Source organism: Nannobrachium achirus, assembly GCF_963921795.1.
Source record: "Nannobrachium achirus genome assembly, chromosome: 24".
Classification (NCBI taxonomy): Eukaryota; Metazoa; Chordata; class Actinopteri; order Myctophiformes; family Myctophidae; genus Nannobrachium; species Nannobrachium achirus.
In genome coordinates, this window is record NC_137831.1 from 28,593,305 (window position 1) to 28,609,833 (window position 16,529).

Genomic DNA, 16,529 nt, shown 5'->3' on the forward strand with positions numbered 1-16,529 from the left:
ATTGGTCATAATATATCATTTCCTTTTTGGAAGCAGTGATGCCAGCGGTGATTTCATGGCACGCTCTGCTTGCAGCGCTCACAAATAGGCCATTTTGGCCTATTTGTGAGCGAGGTGCAAGTTGGCACCTCAACAGAGTGCATTTAGTTTATCTTGTATCCAGTATGGTTTTCTCTCCTGGTTGGATAATTGGTATACCAACCTGAAAATGCATTTTCTGTATATTAAAGAGCTGGAGAGACAGTCCACCTGTCTCTCCAGCTCTTTATATATACTGCCCATATAAACTTGCCACAAAAAGTTCGGAAATCTAACTTTGGTCGATTATATCTCCCCTTTAATAAACCCAAATGGTATTGTATTTTTGTATCATTTTTATCGTTGATTTGTCACCTTTACAACGAAGTACAGCTTGTAAGCATCGGGCTTTCGAGGCATGAGCTACACAGCCAAACACAGTGGGTAGCGCCGACAAGAATTTTGCCAAAATGGCTTGCAATATACTGTTCTGCTGGCATTTACTCTCGTTTTGGGCTTCCCTGACACTGAGCTTAACATTAACAAAGTGTAAAAATTGCCAATATATGTAGTTTTTTCTTTTCCTTATTACTGTGAGAGAGTGCAATCATTCAATGCCCCAAGTAACAAAGGTGAACACCAAAAGAACAGTATTGCAGGCCTGCCAGGCCATTTTGACCATTTTTGGAGGGGCGCTACCCACACGTTTGGCTGTGTTGCTCATTCCACGAATGCCAGATCCTTACAAGCTGTACCTCATTGTAAAGGCGACAAATCAACGATAACAATGATATCAAACTCACTACCATTTGGCACAATTAAAGGGGGGATATAATGGACCGAATGTTGGCAAATTTTGGGTCGGCGCTACCCACACGTTTGGCTGTGTAGCTCATGCCTCGAATGCCCGATGCTTACGAGCTGTACCTCGTTGTAAAGGTGACAAATCAACGATACAACGACACAATACCATTTGGGTTTATTAAAGGGGAGATATAATTGACCAAAGTTAGATTTCCGAACTTTTTGTGGCAGGTTTATATACTGAAAAAACACTCTATATAGCAATGATTATTCTGATGATTATTATTCTGATGGTAATCAAGTTATTAATTCTTATTACTTGCACCAGCAGAGTGCTGCGTATTGCATTCGGCTGCGTATGTATGTCGGTGTCCTTCTTTGTTTAAGCCCGTAGCCCAAACAGGGACTAGCATTTCTGGCAACGTCATCATTAACAGCCAATGAGGGACCAGCATGCCAGTGGTGATATCACCAGCATTGCCAGTGGTGAGCGCACCTCATGGCGCCGCGCTCTGCTGGCGTACAGGTAGGCCATAGATGGCCTACTTGTGCAGTTGGCACCTTGACAGAGTGCAGTACTAGTTCATCTTATTTTAACAAAGGAATATATCACTTAAGGAATATCGCTTGTTATATTTTGGGTCCCTGTCCACTGATCAGAGGCAGTACTTTCTGGTCCCAGTTGTCTTCCCAGCGCTGCCTTCTGCTGTTTCGGAGGTTGCTCCTGAAAATGGCCAGTCTGCCTTCAGTACTAGGGAACTCGGACATAAGGGACTTCAGCTGCCGAGCCAGTTCCTGATGGTCTTCGAAGATCAGTCCATTCTCCTCGTGCTTTACCAGCTCGTGTAAACAGTTGAAGCGGATGGCACAGACGGGCAGGCAGCAGCCAAACATGTCCACCACCTTCATGGGCAAATCCAGACCACTGGAGGACTTGTGGAGACAGACGCCCAGGTCAGCTGAACCTAACAAGACAGGGTAGTCCTCTGCCTCCAGCCAGGGAGTACAGATCTTCACATGTTCAAAGACTAGAGTGTCTATCCGTTTCCTGTAATACTCCTTCTGTGGGCCCTTCCCTGTGATAACGCAGAGCAAAGATGGCAGGGAAGCTCCATTTCTAATAAAGCCTTCGTACTTTTCAAGAGCCTTCAGAAGAATAGAGAAGTCTTCATCCTCCGTCCAACTGGTGCTGCTGAGCAACAGTGCAGGTCGGTCTGAGGCCAGGGTTACGGTGTCATCTGCAAGGTTGCGACCCGTGAAGGCCGTCCTCTCCACCGACCCTTCCACGTGCTTGACGCCACTAGGCTGAAACTGAGGATAGCTCTCGGCTAGTCTCACAAAGAGCTTATGCTGGAGATTGACTTGAGTCTCTTTGAATATGGAAGGAGGATTGTCGTACAAAGTGGTTGCCTTGATTCCCCAGTTCTTCAGCAAGTCATCTTTCATGGCGTTGGTAACACAGAGGTGGTGGGTGGCCAGGGGGCCAAAGAAGTGCTCGTACCACTTGGCCAGTCTGACAACAGGGTGTGTCTGTCCATGGGAGAGCGCCATGATGGTGTAGCCATAGTTGTGCCAATCGATGATGAATGTGCTTCCACGCACAATGCACACCAGACACACCACAGCAATGCTAGGCAAGCCTGGGGGATTCTGCATGAGAATGTGTGATTGTAAGTCCATACCCATCAGCACATGGAAAATCTGTAGTGACTGAAGAATGACCTTTGTCACATATGTAATGATTCTGGGTCCCACTCGAATGCCATTCACCTCTGCAATAGGTACTATCCTTATCCTCTCATCTAGAAGTATGTTCCGGTGAGGTTTGGTACCTAAAGTCCCCACAAAGTTGACATAGTATCCATGTCTACTGAGGGACAGGGAGTGGTACTGCATGCGAGGACTGCGTCCAATGTCCCCCAGGACGAGGACACAGACCTGCCGGTTACATTGAGCGTCCCGTTTCCACGTTTCCCGTAAGAACTGATAGCTGCACAGAGCAATAGCAGTCAATGACACCAGTGACCATGTCACATTTATGCTGCTTAAACAAAGGCCTGCAGCAAGGCTTACAATTAGTAAATAAAAATACACATATTTGGGCATCATGCACAACAATGGCACCATTTTATTTGTTTATGCCCATCTGGCATATGCTATGCTATGGGCATAGACGGCCCCTCTCATGGCCCTTATATACTATATCCCTCAATATTATGACATCACCCTCTACGTTTATATCAGGGTACACTTATTGATGGTGGTCCCTCATTAGCCTTTATGGTGATGATGTCATCACCCGATGATCACTCTGTTTTTTCAAGGGTTTTCCCATTGGATGACGTCACTGTGCTTTCCCAAGGGTTTTCCCATTGGATGACGTCAGTGCACGCTCGCACGCACACGCACACACACACACACACACACACACACACACACACACACACACACACACACACACACACACACACACACACACACACACACAGACGTAGATTTCCCTGATTATAGATAGAATATAGATTAGGTATTTCTTCCTCCTCTCCATTCGATGTTGTGCCCAAACGATTTCTGAGCGGTACTAATCGCACCTACATCTCAAAAACGTGTGAAAAGGACTTTCACTGTCTGTTTGTTCCTTTTATGATGACCATATATTTCCATATCACCAAGAATGGTGATTGGCTGTTAATGGCGATGATGGTGATGTCATCACCTAGTTGAAACAGTCTGTTATTTCTAGGGGTTTCCCATTGGATGACGTCAACCTGTGTTTTTTCAAGGGTTTTCCCCATTGGATGTCGTAAAGACAGACAGACAGACACAGACACAGACACACACACACACACACACACACACACACACACACACACACACACACACACACACACACACACACACACACACACACACACACACACACACACACACACACACTTTCATGACGTCATTACAGGTCTGTTGATATGCATACATCATACAGGCTTGTTTCTTTGTTAAAACACCCTGTTGTGACACTAAAGCGTTGTCAAGGTGTGAACTTGGGGGTTGTTTTGGCATCAATGTATGTCCGTGTGCGTGAGAGGCGTGAGAGTGCTCAGAAAAGATCCGGGACGGCGACAACCCACACGACCAGACTGAGCAATACAACACTGTATGTTCTCAGGGTGTTGACACAAATCAACACTCAGCCAAACTCTGCTAAAAAATAAAGGTCAGGATTAATCTCAGTTTGCTTTTAATGAATTCCGGTGGTCAACTTTTACAAACAAGTGAGTGAAACAGTAAAATATAAACATAAATTACACAATCAGCTTAAATAACATAACTAAGCATTCACTATTTTTCAGTTGACATGTCACTCTACCCTACGCAGTGATGGGCAGTAGCTAGCTACAAGTAGCTTAGCAACATAGCTTAACTACATTTCTAAGTAGCTTAACGGAAACTTGCTACATTTCTCTGGGGATAGCTTGTAGTGTAGTTGAGCTATATTTAATCAAGAGTAACTAGTAGTGTAGCTACTAGTATCCGGGCCATCATGGTCAGGATGAATAAATAAATAAATAGACCAGTCATTACAATAGTGTCCCAAATAGTAGGGGTATACATTTAATTTAAAGCCAGACAGAGGGTTTTCTGTTTCAGTCTGTTTTATAATAAACAATCAAACTTTGCATTTTTTTGCCTGCCCATTTGTTTGGTGGAAAGTTGAAAAAAAAAGAAAAAGTAGTGTTGATGTAGCTAGCTACTTTTGTAGCTTGTAGTGTAACTTGCTTAATTTCTCTGGGGATAGCTTGTAGTGTAGTTGAGCTATATTTAACACTTATGTTGCAATGATTTTTTCTCTTCAATGTCTCGCGTTGCCATGGTTACCATAGACTTCCATGTAATTGTGCAATTGTGTAAAAAGTGCACGCCCATGCCTAGATGATGCACCACGTGTGTAGATGCTGTTCACAGCTTTCAAACAAAAAAATCCGCTTGGAAATCCGTTCAGGCATTCATGATTTATGGGCCATTATGTTTTCTTCAGATGTAAACAAACATGGCTGCTATGTTTGAAAGAATGGGTTGGTATGGGGGTTAAACATGCAATTTCGCGATCGCGATCATGCCTAATACATTTCTGGAGGTCCAAAAAAAAAAATTGAAAAAAAAACATTTTGAAAAAAAAAAATGTTTTTTTTTTCAAAAACGGACCAAACTCGGGAAACTCGGGGTTGGCACAGCGTTGGTATCAATACAAACTCGGGAAACTCGGGGTTGGCACCAGATGTGTTAATCAAGAGTAACTAGTAGTGTAGCTTATTATATTTTCCAAGTAGCTTGCCCATCACTGACCCTACGCAACGCAAACAAACACATAAACATATTAAAAACTCTTTTGCCGCCGAACGAGCCCTTGTTTCTTTTTTCACGGGTCCTCTGTGCCATACCGAGCGTTCGTTCTTTTCCCCGCCAGAGCATGCATGAGCAGATCAGAGGGTGGCGTGGGTGTCTGCAGCAGAAGCCGCAACAGTAAACTCTAGTCTGCTATCTTCAGCGCGCGGGCCGGGATCACTCCTCTGGTCGTTTTCTCAGCCTGGATCTCAGCCTTTCTCTATTTTCTATGTCTGAAAACTGGAGCAAACCGGGGGGAAGAGGAGTGTCTCGCTTCGTAATGGGCGTCTTTTACACAAGACCGTGATTGGAAATAATGGATGGCTATTTTTCTATAAAATCGCAAAGCTAAGCTACTTTGATGGCCGTGAGCAGGCTATAAACAACTAGAGATTTGCTGATTGATCGGTGAGTGATCGCGATCGGCCGATAATGCCTCTATCGGCTTTGATTGGTATCGCCTTTGCCTCTATCGGCTTTGCCGATCTACAAGCTAGATCAGCTATTTTCACAATATTTATCTGTGAGAATGAATGTAACCTCAGCTTCAACTCCTACAAGTTTAATTGGATACTAAAGGACCTCAGCCTGCAATCTCCTAATGTTTATACTTAAATACAATGTCAATGTTTTCTAAGAAGAATCATTAAATATATAAATAATGCTACAGTAACACAATAAATAATAATCTATGGATTCGACACTGTGAACGGGAATATCGGTACCGGCAGATACTGATTCCAGTTGATCGGTGATCGATATCAGCCCCAAAAATACTGTGAAATGTCTAAAGTAAATCCACACAAACATAAACTGCAAAGTAAAAAGTGAAGCATTTGCTTTGAGGCTATAGACTTCTACTGTATACTGTAGTTTACCATCTTCCAGTTTCTTGGATCGGTGTACCTAATCCATAGGGGGAAAGAAAGGACAACACAATCAGGGTTACTGTAATGTGCAACCAGGTGTTCAATAGAGATACAGGATCAACGGGAACAATGACAAAAAAAAAATGTGACTTATACTTATACAAAAATATATATTCCTTGGTAATAACATTATACAAGTTGCACACAAAGTAAGAATGGTAGAAAACTTAGTAAGTTGCTATACCTGTACCAAGGCCTGCCTTAGGAGCCGTGTTAACATTATCAACGACCTGAACAGGACGACAACATTGAGTGGCATCAAGGCAAGTTGTGTTCGGGTCAGTTGAAGTGGCGACAGGGGGGCTGTACCATGGCATTGTCCGCAGAGCAGGAAGCACGTCGGTTAGTTTTGTGTCTTGTAGCAGACGCAGGAACGACTTGCAAGTTTCTTCCCCCTTGCCGTGCATTGTGTCCACAAGGTCGGTGGTTGCCTTCACTGGTAGAGACTGAGCACAGCATTTCAGTGCGAGGTACTGCCTGTTCGTGAGTAGAGTTGCTTGGTATACACAATCTATGACGAAGATAATGTGGGCCATTAGAATGTCTTGAAGTTCTATCTTGTTCCGTACGATAACCTCCCTGGAATCCATGGTGATACCTGAAAGAGAAGTATATTGTTTATGAATATTACCCAGGGGGCAAACCAGCCTTTTTTTAGGAAACCTGCATTTGCCCCGACATACAAAGTTGTCCACCAGAAATATTATCTATGACCCAGTAGGATCACAACCTATATGGACAACCCGGTCAATTTGTACAACAAAGTCCAATATGGCCGCCTTTAGTTTTAATGGGGGGTGAATGGGGCAAAATTTTAAACTGAGGGATATTTCCACGAAACTTCACAGGTTGATCAATGGTATAAATATGAACATTTTTTGTATTGCAAGTTTCCATGAAATTCAATATGGCCGCCACAATATGGCCGCCATAATGTAAGGACCCAGAAAATAGGTTTTGCCTCTAACTTCTGAACCAGATGAGCTAGATACGCAAACTTGGTGTCTATTTCATGGTGTCTGACCATGGGAGACTCAATGGAATAGCTAATTTTATTATTGGGTGTGTCTGGACCTTTATTGTGCATATTTGCAAGATGGTGGACTCCCAAAATAGAGCTTTAACATAATTTCTACCATGATTGTTGACTGCTTTTGCAAATACAAGCAATATGAATCCATTTGCTAAGATTTATGGCACAGAAGGGACTTATACCTGTATTATTCTTGAGTTTGCATGTTGTCAAAATGGCTGTAAACGAGATATTATATTTCCTGTCCGATTCTACTGTATGTAGTTGTAGCAATGACTTCAGATAAAATCAGAGACCAAAACAATGTATCTTAGAAATTATTTTTTAATTAAAAAAAAAGAAAAAAAGAGAGAGATTATCTCAATGAAATGAATGCAACTGCCTTTTTGGGTCTTTCACACATAGACATGCACATGCTTTCCAACAACTTCAGCTTCAGGGAAATTATAATGAACACATGATTAAAACAGGCTGCATTATAATGCAAATAATTGCTAGTCACTATCACTGTCATGTGTACCTATCCTGCTGCATCTTGTCTCCAGTCCTTGGCAACGACACCCCAAGTAGCATGCAATTCCCTTCTTCGCACATGAACAGTTTTTCTGGCAGCCTTTGATACAGCTACATGATATTGCCTTGTCCATTGATATAGGCCAGGCTGGCTCTGTAGATGGACAGGGGACTGCCTTCCCATCACTGAGAGACCATCCATATTCAGTGAAGCAAGGGATGTCTGGCTTCGCGATGTGTGCAGTTTTATCTATTATGCTCTTTTCAGGTGCAGGCCAAAGGCATTTTCTGTAGGTGGCAGCAGCTTCAACAGGGTTGATCGGTTATTTAGGAACTTGTACACTCTCAGCTTTGCCAGGTCAAAGTCCTCCGAATGGTCAGCTTTTGATGCATATACAGCTATTCAGGCTAGAGGTCTCTAGCCTGATTCTTGACATCCTCTGAGAGGGAATAAGAGGAATTTTCACCAAACTCCTGAAGTGCAGGGAGATCTAGACCCATGCTGGTCTTGAACCATGCCTTCTTTCCAGTGAAAAAGGGATAGCTGGTGGTATCTCTGCCACTCAGGCTGTGAATAAAGGGCAGGGCACGACACTGTGCGAGTCCAAGGGCTGAGACCATGTGATGGATAGGAAGATATGCATCCTGCTCTGTTCTCACCCACAGCTCTGGAAGGTCTAGGAGGTGGGTGGCAGCATGATATAGGCACATGATGATGATGTCTGTGTCATTAGCATGGATGACAACAACTTTGTGAGCCTGGACACTGTAGTGTAGATGGTGTGTAGAATTACCCTTGTGTCGGCCTCCTGTTGTGTTGACTCTAGTGCAGGGACATCAACAACACACCCCTCCTTGATCACCACACTCCTTTTCTCTTCTTTAAATCCTCCACTCAGGTAAAGATGGGTTGTACCAAGAGCAGACTTAAGTGTCTCATTTTGACACCATTCTTCACAGAGGAATCTTAGAAGGTTTGCTTTGTTTTCAGAGACAGCAAAAAACTCTTGAGGATCAGGAGCTGTATATTGTGCAGAGACTTCATATTCTTTTGCAGGTTTTGAATGGACATACCTGTTTTCCTGCTCAGCTGTCTTAAAACTGGGTCCACTGTACCGGTCACAGCAAAAGTGTATGATGTCCAGAGTTGGGTGTAACGCGTTACAAAGTAACGCGTTACTGTAATAATACTACTTTTTTCGGTAACGAGTAGTGTAACGGTACTACTCCTCCGAAATAATAATAACACTACAAATACTGCCTGGTCGCGTTACTCGCTACTCGCTACTTTCGTGCCTGCAGTTTCTGCTTCTGCCTTCAGCAGGAACCGATTGTAAACATCATCACTTGTCTTTTAAAACATTGGAACTGCCATTTATCTAAAATAACTAACCAAAGAAGAGGTAATCAAACACATTTGATAACACATTTGATTGTCAGCGAGCAGCAGGTCACGGTGACACTGTGGCAATCAAGCCGCAGCCAGCAGCCACCCGACATTTGATAACCATCGCATATAGATTAATACAAGGGACTAAAAACAGCAAACCCCCCAAATACGGATATTTATAATATCAAGCAAAGAAATGAGTTACCTTTTGCCCATGAGAGAAAGGGAGAGAGAGAGAGAAAAGAGAAAAAAAGAGTGGCACGGCAGCGCATCACGAGGTGCGCAAAGCCGACGTTTGAATCACAGCCTAGATTAATATCCTACACGTGACAAGATACATTAAAACCCCCAAATAGTGAGTATTAAATATCCAGCGAGCCACAAGAATGAATTAGCCTACTGGAAATGTACGGTAGGCTGAGAGAGAGAGGGAAAAAGAGCACCTCACCTTTGCTCTGAGACTCTGACATGAGCTGATGATGACGGACAATTAATAATTCCTTATGCAAAACCATCGCTGCATGTTGCTTTTTTAAGCAAATGGGAAGTTTTCCGCTGCTAGAATTAGTTTGACATTGTTTTAGTGCTTCTGCTGCACACGGAGTCATCTCATTGTAGTTCCATCACTTTCGCCTGCTACAGTAGGGTAGAGTGGGGGAATAGGCCCCCCCTGGGGTAATAAGCTCCCCAGCTGTATTTGACTACAGAACTACCTACTTACTAATACAAATTATAATAATTACTATATGACCTGCTGCGCTCTGTGGGGGGAGAATCTCCGCCAGGTCATGTCCACCCCTGGACTGGAAAATTCATAGGAGCCAAATGGAATGAAATCTGCTTAAACTGACTGACATATGGATACAGAACTATAGGCTATAATGTCAGGTGGAAACCATGTATGTCCATAAATAAATGAATAAACTCATATGTGAGCTAAATAAGGCCACAGGGGCTCAGAAATAATTTAATTATTATAATTTTGATTAATTATTATAACTTCGTATTATTAATATTATTATTATTATTAGACTCATTCAAATGACCACCAGTGAGCCCTGCTCACTTCATTGAACAACATAACTGTATTGTATTAGATATTATAATAATATATAATAAATATTTAATACATCTAATATATGTTGGCAATGCATCTCAGGCTTTTTATGGAGTAACACAAAAGTAGTGTAACGAGTAGTGTAACGAGTTACTTTCTCCAGGAAGTAATGAAGTAGTGTAAGGCACTACTTTTTTCAGAGGTAATATGTAATATGTAGTGCACTACTTTTTGGAGTAACGGATCCCAACTCTGATGATGTCTGTGTTGGCCGGCACATCCTTTAACAGCAGACGTTGGTACCGTTCAGCGATTGCTCCAAAGGCTTCACCTTTCTGAAAGGACCAATGTCGGATGGCATACATGGCATCCTTTTGCTGTCTCTGACCCTAACCCTAGGCCGACACAAGGGTAATTCTACACACCATCTACAGTGTCCAGGCTCACAAAGTTGTTGTCATCCATGCTAATGACACAGACATCATCATCATGTGCCTATATCATGCTGCCACCCACCTCCTAGACCTTCCAGAGCTGTGGGTGAGAACAGAGCAGGATGCATATCTTCCTATCCATCACATGGTCTCAGCCCATGGGCTCGCACAGTGTCGTGCCCTGCCCTTTATTCACAGCCTGAGTGGCAGAGATACCACCAGCTATCCCTTTTTCACTGGAAAGAAGGCATGGTTCAAGACCAGCATGGGTCTAGATCTCCCTGCACTTCAGGAGTTTGGTGAAAATTCCTCTTATTCCCTCTCAGAGGATGTCAAGAATCAGGCTAGAGACCTCACAATAGCTGTATATGCATCAAAAGCTGACCATTCGGAGGACTTTGACCTGGCAAAGCTGAGAGTGTACAAGTTCCTAAATAACCGATCAACCCTGTTGAAGCTGCTGCCACCTACAGAAAATGCCTTTGGCCTGCACCTGAAAAGAGCTGCTCTAGCAGCCATAATAGATAAAACTGCACACATCGCGAAGCCAGACATCCCTTGCTTCACTGAATATGGTCTCTCAGTGATGGGAAGGCAGTCCCCTGTCCATCTACAGAGCCAGCCTGGCCTATATCAATGGACAAGGCAATATCATGTAGCTGTATCAAAGGCTGCCAGAAAAACTGTTCATGTGCGAAGAAGGGAATTGCATGCTACTTGGGGTGTCGTTGCCAAGGACTGGAGACAAGATGCAGCAGGATAGGTACCGGTACACATGACAGTGATAGTGACTAGCAATTATTTGCATTATAATACAGCCTGTTTTAATCATGTGTTCATTATAATTTCCCTGAAGCTGAAGTTGTTGGAAAGCATGTGCATGTCTATGTGTGAAAGACCCAAAAAGGCAGTTGCATTCATTTCATTGAGATAATCTCTCTTTTTTTTAATTAAAAAATAATTTCTAAGATACATTGTTTTGGTCTCTGATTTTATCTGAAGTCATTGCTCCAACTACATACAGTAGAATCGGACAGGAAATATAATATCTCGTTTACAGCCATTTTGACAACATGCAAACTCAAGAATAATACAGGTATAAGTCCCTTCTGTGCCATAAATCTTAGCAAATGGATTCATATTGCATGTATTTGCAAAAGCAGTCAACAATCATGGTAGAAATTATGTTAAAGCTCTATTTTGGGAGTCCACCATCTTGCAAATATGCACAATAAAGGTCCAGACACACCCAATAATAATATTTGCTATTCCATTGAGTCTCCCATGGTCAGACACCATGAAATAGACACAAAGTTTGCGTTTCTAGCTCATCTGGTTCAGAAGTTAGAGGCAAAATCTATTTTCTGGGTCCTTACATTATGGCGGCCATATTGTGGCGGCCATATTGGATTTCATGGAAACTTGCAATAAAAAAAATGTTCATATGTATACCATTGATCACCCTGTGAAGTTTCGTGGAAATATCCCTCAGTTTAAAATTTTGCCCTATTCACCCCCCATTAAAACTAAAGGCGGCCATATTGGACTTTGTTGTACAAATTGACCGGGTTGTCCATATAGGTTGTGATCCTACTGGGTCATAGATAATATTTCTGGTGGACAACTTTGTATGTCGGGGCAAATGCAGCACACCTTCCTTTGCCCCCTGGGTATATGGACCATTCCCCCCTGAAGTAGACAGCAATACTTGACTACGTTCAACCTGGAATCGCTATTTAAGGTGTGCCAGGATAGGCGAACAATTTCAAAAGAACTAAAATCAAATACAATTTGTCCTATATATTAATGATTGATTGCAACAGGCATATCGAGATCACGTTTTGTGAATGTGTGAGATTTAATATTTTACAATAACTGCTGCTGCGTCGTATGACAGATGAAAGATTACACATCTAAAGAAAATGTGGATTTATTCAACGTCAATGGGAAATATGTTAATGACCAGGGGCAAGCAGCACCAAGCAACGGTAAGAAAGAAAAAGTCCTATTTAATGATAATATACAACTTTTTATAATAACGCTGGCATTCGGTCATTTCGGATCTCGGCTCTCACATCTCTCGGTGCTAATCAGGTATCGGATCTCATAATTCTAATAATGGCCGGTTCCGTTGAGTTTGATTGATTGATTGAAGGCTTTATTAGAAGTTTGCATAGGAAAAGGTACAGTTTCATGACGGTACAGTTCACTGGTACAAGGTCTACTAAAAGGAGATCCTGAAAAGACTAAGCTTATTTCAACAGGAAACCATTAAAGTATCTCATATAACATTGAATGACAGACGAATAGAACACAGTACTATGCAGTAGATATGTAAATAAAAGAAAATGAGAGAAAAAAAGAAAGAGAAAACAGTAAGTCTAAACAAACAGTAAGTATATACAAAGAGGGGGCAGGGGAAATTGAGTCTGTTCGGCTCTGTTCCGACATCTCTCGGTGCTGCTCGGGTATCGGTTCTCATATTTCTAATAATAATAATTCGAAATATGATTTGGGTTCGGGTAGGTCAAATTGGACCCGTGAAGGCCTCTTCTGAGTAGCACGCAGAACATACAAGATCTCCAGGACCACAACGTGTTCCATCTGTGCCACGTTGTAGGCCTAGGGCTTGTAGATCAGGCTTGTTTAGGAAATAGGCGTGTACTTTGACTTGCAAGAGCAAAGCAAGACTGTTCCCAGTCTGTGACTGGTAGCATTTGTTTCTGCTGTTTGATATAAAACACACCTGCTTCTGTCCGCTCCTGTCCATGGACTTTTAATTTCCAAATCCCAAACCAATCACGGGATTCATGATACAACCTGATGGACGGACAGACGGTATTAAAAAAGTGTGTGTGTGTGTGTGTGTGTGTGTGTGTGTGTGTGTGTGTGTGTGTGTGTGTGTTTTTATTGATTATAGAATTTATTATAAGTTTGCATAGGAAAAGTACAGTTTCATGACAGTACAATTCACTGGTACAAGGTACAAGGTAAAAGGAGATCCTATTAAGCTTTTAGGCTTATTTACACAGGAACCACTTATCTATCTCATAACATATAACATGTAGGCCTACAGACGGATGTCTGTACTTTGCATAGGGAATTGTCAGTAACACAATGGGAGAAAATAAAAAGCACTCATAAAAAATAAAACAACAAGGGAAAAAGAAACAATAGTAGGCTAATAAAGTGAAATAGGGGATATTTACAAAGGAAAAAGGTTGGTATGGGTTTAGTTTATTACAAGTTTCGAATAGTAGCCGTTTGTAGGTGTCTTTTCAGACCTAGGCTAGGGTTTTGCGTGTGTGAGAGAGAGAGATAGATAGATCATATTACCTTGTCTTTACTTTGCGAAAATGACTTTGCTGAATTCTCTGCTGCATGCAGAGGTTTAGGCGAATATAGGACATCCGGTTTATGAGCAGGTAGAATATAACACTTCCGGTTTGATTGATTTGCCTTCAAAATAAGATTATAGTAATATCCATGACCCAGCAACTTGCTGGTGGCCGCCTCAATATTGGCCCCTATCAGAAAATAGCTTTGGCGATAACATTTGAACCAGATAGGCTAGAAATACAAACTTGGTGTCTGTTTCATGGCTTCAGACAGGGGCGGTGACGTTTCAATATTCAAATGGGTGCTCGTTTTTGACCCCGCCCCCCCCCCCCCCCCCGCCCTCCCCCCCCCGCCCCCGCCCCCGCCCGCCTGCCTGCCTGCTCGGCCAGCCGCTTAGACAAAATGATAATGACCATTGCTATGTTTGGCCACTAGAGGGCACTGAAAACCCACAACGCTAATATGTTCCCCATTTTCAGCAGTTTTGTGACACTTTGGTATCATGCCAATAAAGCTCCTTTGAATTTAATTGAAAACCAATGAAACAGAGCAGCCTGAATTAAAAATGCAGACAGGCCTATACTTGAGTAACTGTAAATGTACAAACGTATTGGTATCAAAATATCCCATTTCATGTCAGCAAAAGAAAAGGCATTTTTTTTTCCATCATTGAGTACTTTATTTACAGTTTGCCAATAGTACAGTGGTACGATAACGATGTCATAAAATGAATGCACTGTAGGAATTTTTTATGACACACGAGCAATCATGACTTTTCAGCAATCAGTGTGTTTCAACATCTTAACACAGTAATTAATGCATGATATTGCACCTACATTAACATGCTACAAGCAGAAACAGACCTTTTTTTCCCAAGATCTTTGTCTATTTTAATTGTGGAGGAACATGTTTTTTTTTTTTATGTAATATTTTCTGTGTAAAAAGAAAAAGAAAAAAAAAACCCTAATAAATATTGTCAAAAAAAATGTGGATGAAACATCTCTCCCTCCCTGATCGCGGTCTGTCACCTTCACTGTGCCTGCTGCAGTGCTGCTTGGCCATCATGGATCTCTATAAATGAAAAGGGGGAGAGGGGAATAAAAAAAAAAGTATTACAACCATGACATTGACAACAATATTGCTACAGTAAATTACAATTAGCCTATTATAGTAAACCTTGCATCATGCAGTACAGTATTTTTTAGTTTTTTAGTACCTACCATTTATTTATCAGGAACGTGTTTCTCCTCTGGGCTCCTCTTGAGATGAAGTCATTGGCTATGACATCCAGGTCAATCTTCCTTGCCAAATCACTGTAACAGTCTAACAGAGCAAGGTGATTGAGTCTTCCTTGCCCCATTGTGGATCGCAGATAGGTTTTCAGTCTCCGTAGGCCAGAAAATGACCTTTCTGAGCTGCATGATGTCACAGGGATAGTCAGTGCTTGTTTCACCAGTCTTGTGAGTTCTTCACAAACACCTCTCCTGGTGCCTCCCTGGTCACCCTTCAAAAAGTTGACGACATCATTGAAGGTAGACAGGCGATGTCCTTGGGTCTTTGCCATCTCCAGGCAAACGTCACGATGCAGTGTCAGCCTGGCTTCATCAAAGTCGTCTCCATAGAATTGCATCATGCGTTTGCAGTCGCTGTTTCCGACAACAAAATCCTCCACATCTTGCATGTGTGTGTATACAGCAGCACTAAATCTGCTGTCCAGAGATGATGATGCTGTGTCCATCACCTCAAAGTATTGCTGTCGGTGCATTTCTTCTGGCGTTTGGATGTGTGGAGGAGCGCCTCCATCGTCAAAGCGGCTGGGAACCTTCCTTAGTCTGGGCACTTGTGGGCTCTGCAAACCCAGTGTTTCAGCTTCTGCAGTAGTGGTTTCCCAAAACGTTTGGAAATCCTCACGAAGAGATGCAATTCCCCCTCGGAGTGAGTCCACCATCTCTTTAGCTTTCTTGAGGTTCAACTGGTGGTGTTGAAGTGACGTGTTGACCATTTCCACACGAGAGAAAAACTTCAGCATGAGTTTCAAACCAAAAAACGTGCTAAAAGTCTCTAGCTGCATACGCGTGCCACGGGCTTTACTGCCTGCCTTATCCCCGCTTAGCTCCATGTCCTCGAGTAAGTCCATGAGTGCACTGTAGTTGGAAGCAATGGACTGCAGCGATGCCGTTTTCGTGGTCCAGCGTGTGGGGCACAGGGGCTGTAGAGACGGTGCGTCTTCGTCTTGGTATTCCTTAAACCAGGCAAGTCGCTTTGGCGAATCTCTGATGAGGGTTACCAGGTCACGAACAATTCCCAATGTGACAGTGCACCATGGAATTTTTTGGGCTACATCCTGCACAACTAAATTCAAAACATGTGCGGTGCAATGAACGTACAGTGCTCGGGGCTCCAGTTCCTGCATGCGGGCTTGTAATCCTGTTCTGATGCCAGACATGTTTGCAGCACCATCGTAACATTGTCCTCTGCAGTTGCTTACTGGCAGTCCCAGCCGTACAAAGACGTCATTCAACAGCCGAAACAGTGTGTCTGCTGTGGTCTTTGAGGTCTCATAAAATCCAACAAAATATTCCTGAGTGTCCAGCTGCTCATCCACAAAACGAAAACAGATTGACACTTG

At 42.7% G+C, this 16,529-nt stretch overlaps 1 protein-coding gene and 1 long non-coding RNA gene across 2 annotated transcripts; both read right to left on the reverse strand.

The window, feature by feature from the left end:
• Positions 1–1,452: 1,452 nt before the first annotated feature.
• On the reverse strand, positions 1,453–3,801 carry LOC308280197 (chitobiosyldiphosphodolichol beta-mannosyltransferase-like; the record flags this gene model as incomplete). The annotated part of the gene is made up of 2 exons (XM_080720460.1): positions 1,453–2,812; positions 3,797–3,801. The coding sequence occupies 2 exons, from the start codon at positions 3,799–3,801 to the stop codon at positions 1,453–1,455; spliced, it is 1,365 nt and encodes a 454-aa protein (XP_080576586.1).
• A 2,172-nt stretch (positions 3,802–5,973) lies between these two features.
• LOC308280406 lies at positions 5,974–13,942 on the reverse strand. Its single transcript, XR_013961724.1, has 3 exons — positions 13,898–13,942; positions 6,319–6,732; positions 5,974–6,111 (listed from the first exon to the last, which is right to left on the reverse strand). It is a non-coding gene; the product is annotated as an uncharacterized lncRNA (long non-coding RNA).
• Between the last annotated feature and the right edge of the window lie 2,587 nt (positions 13,943–16,529).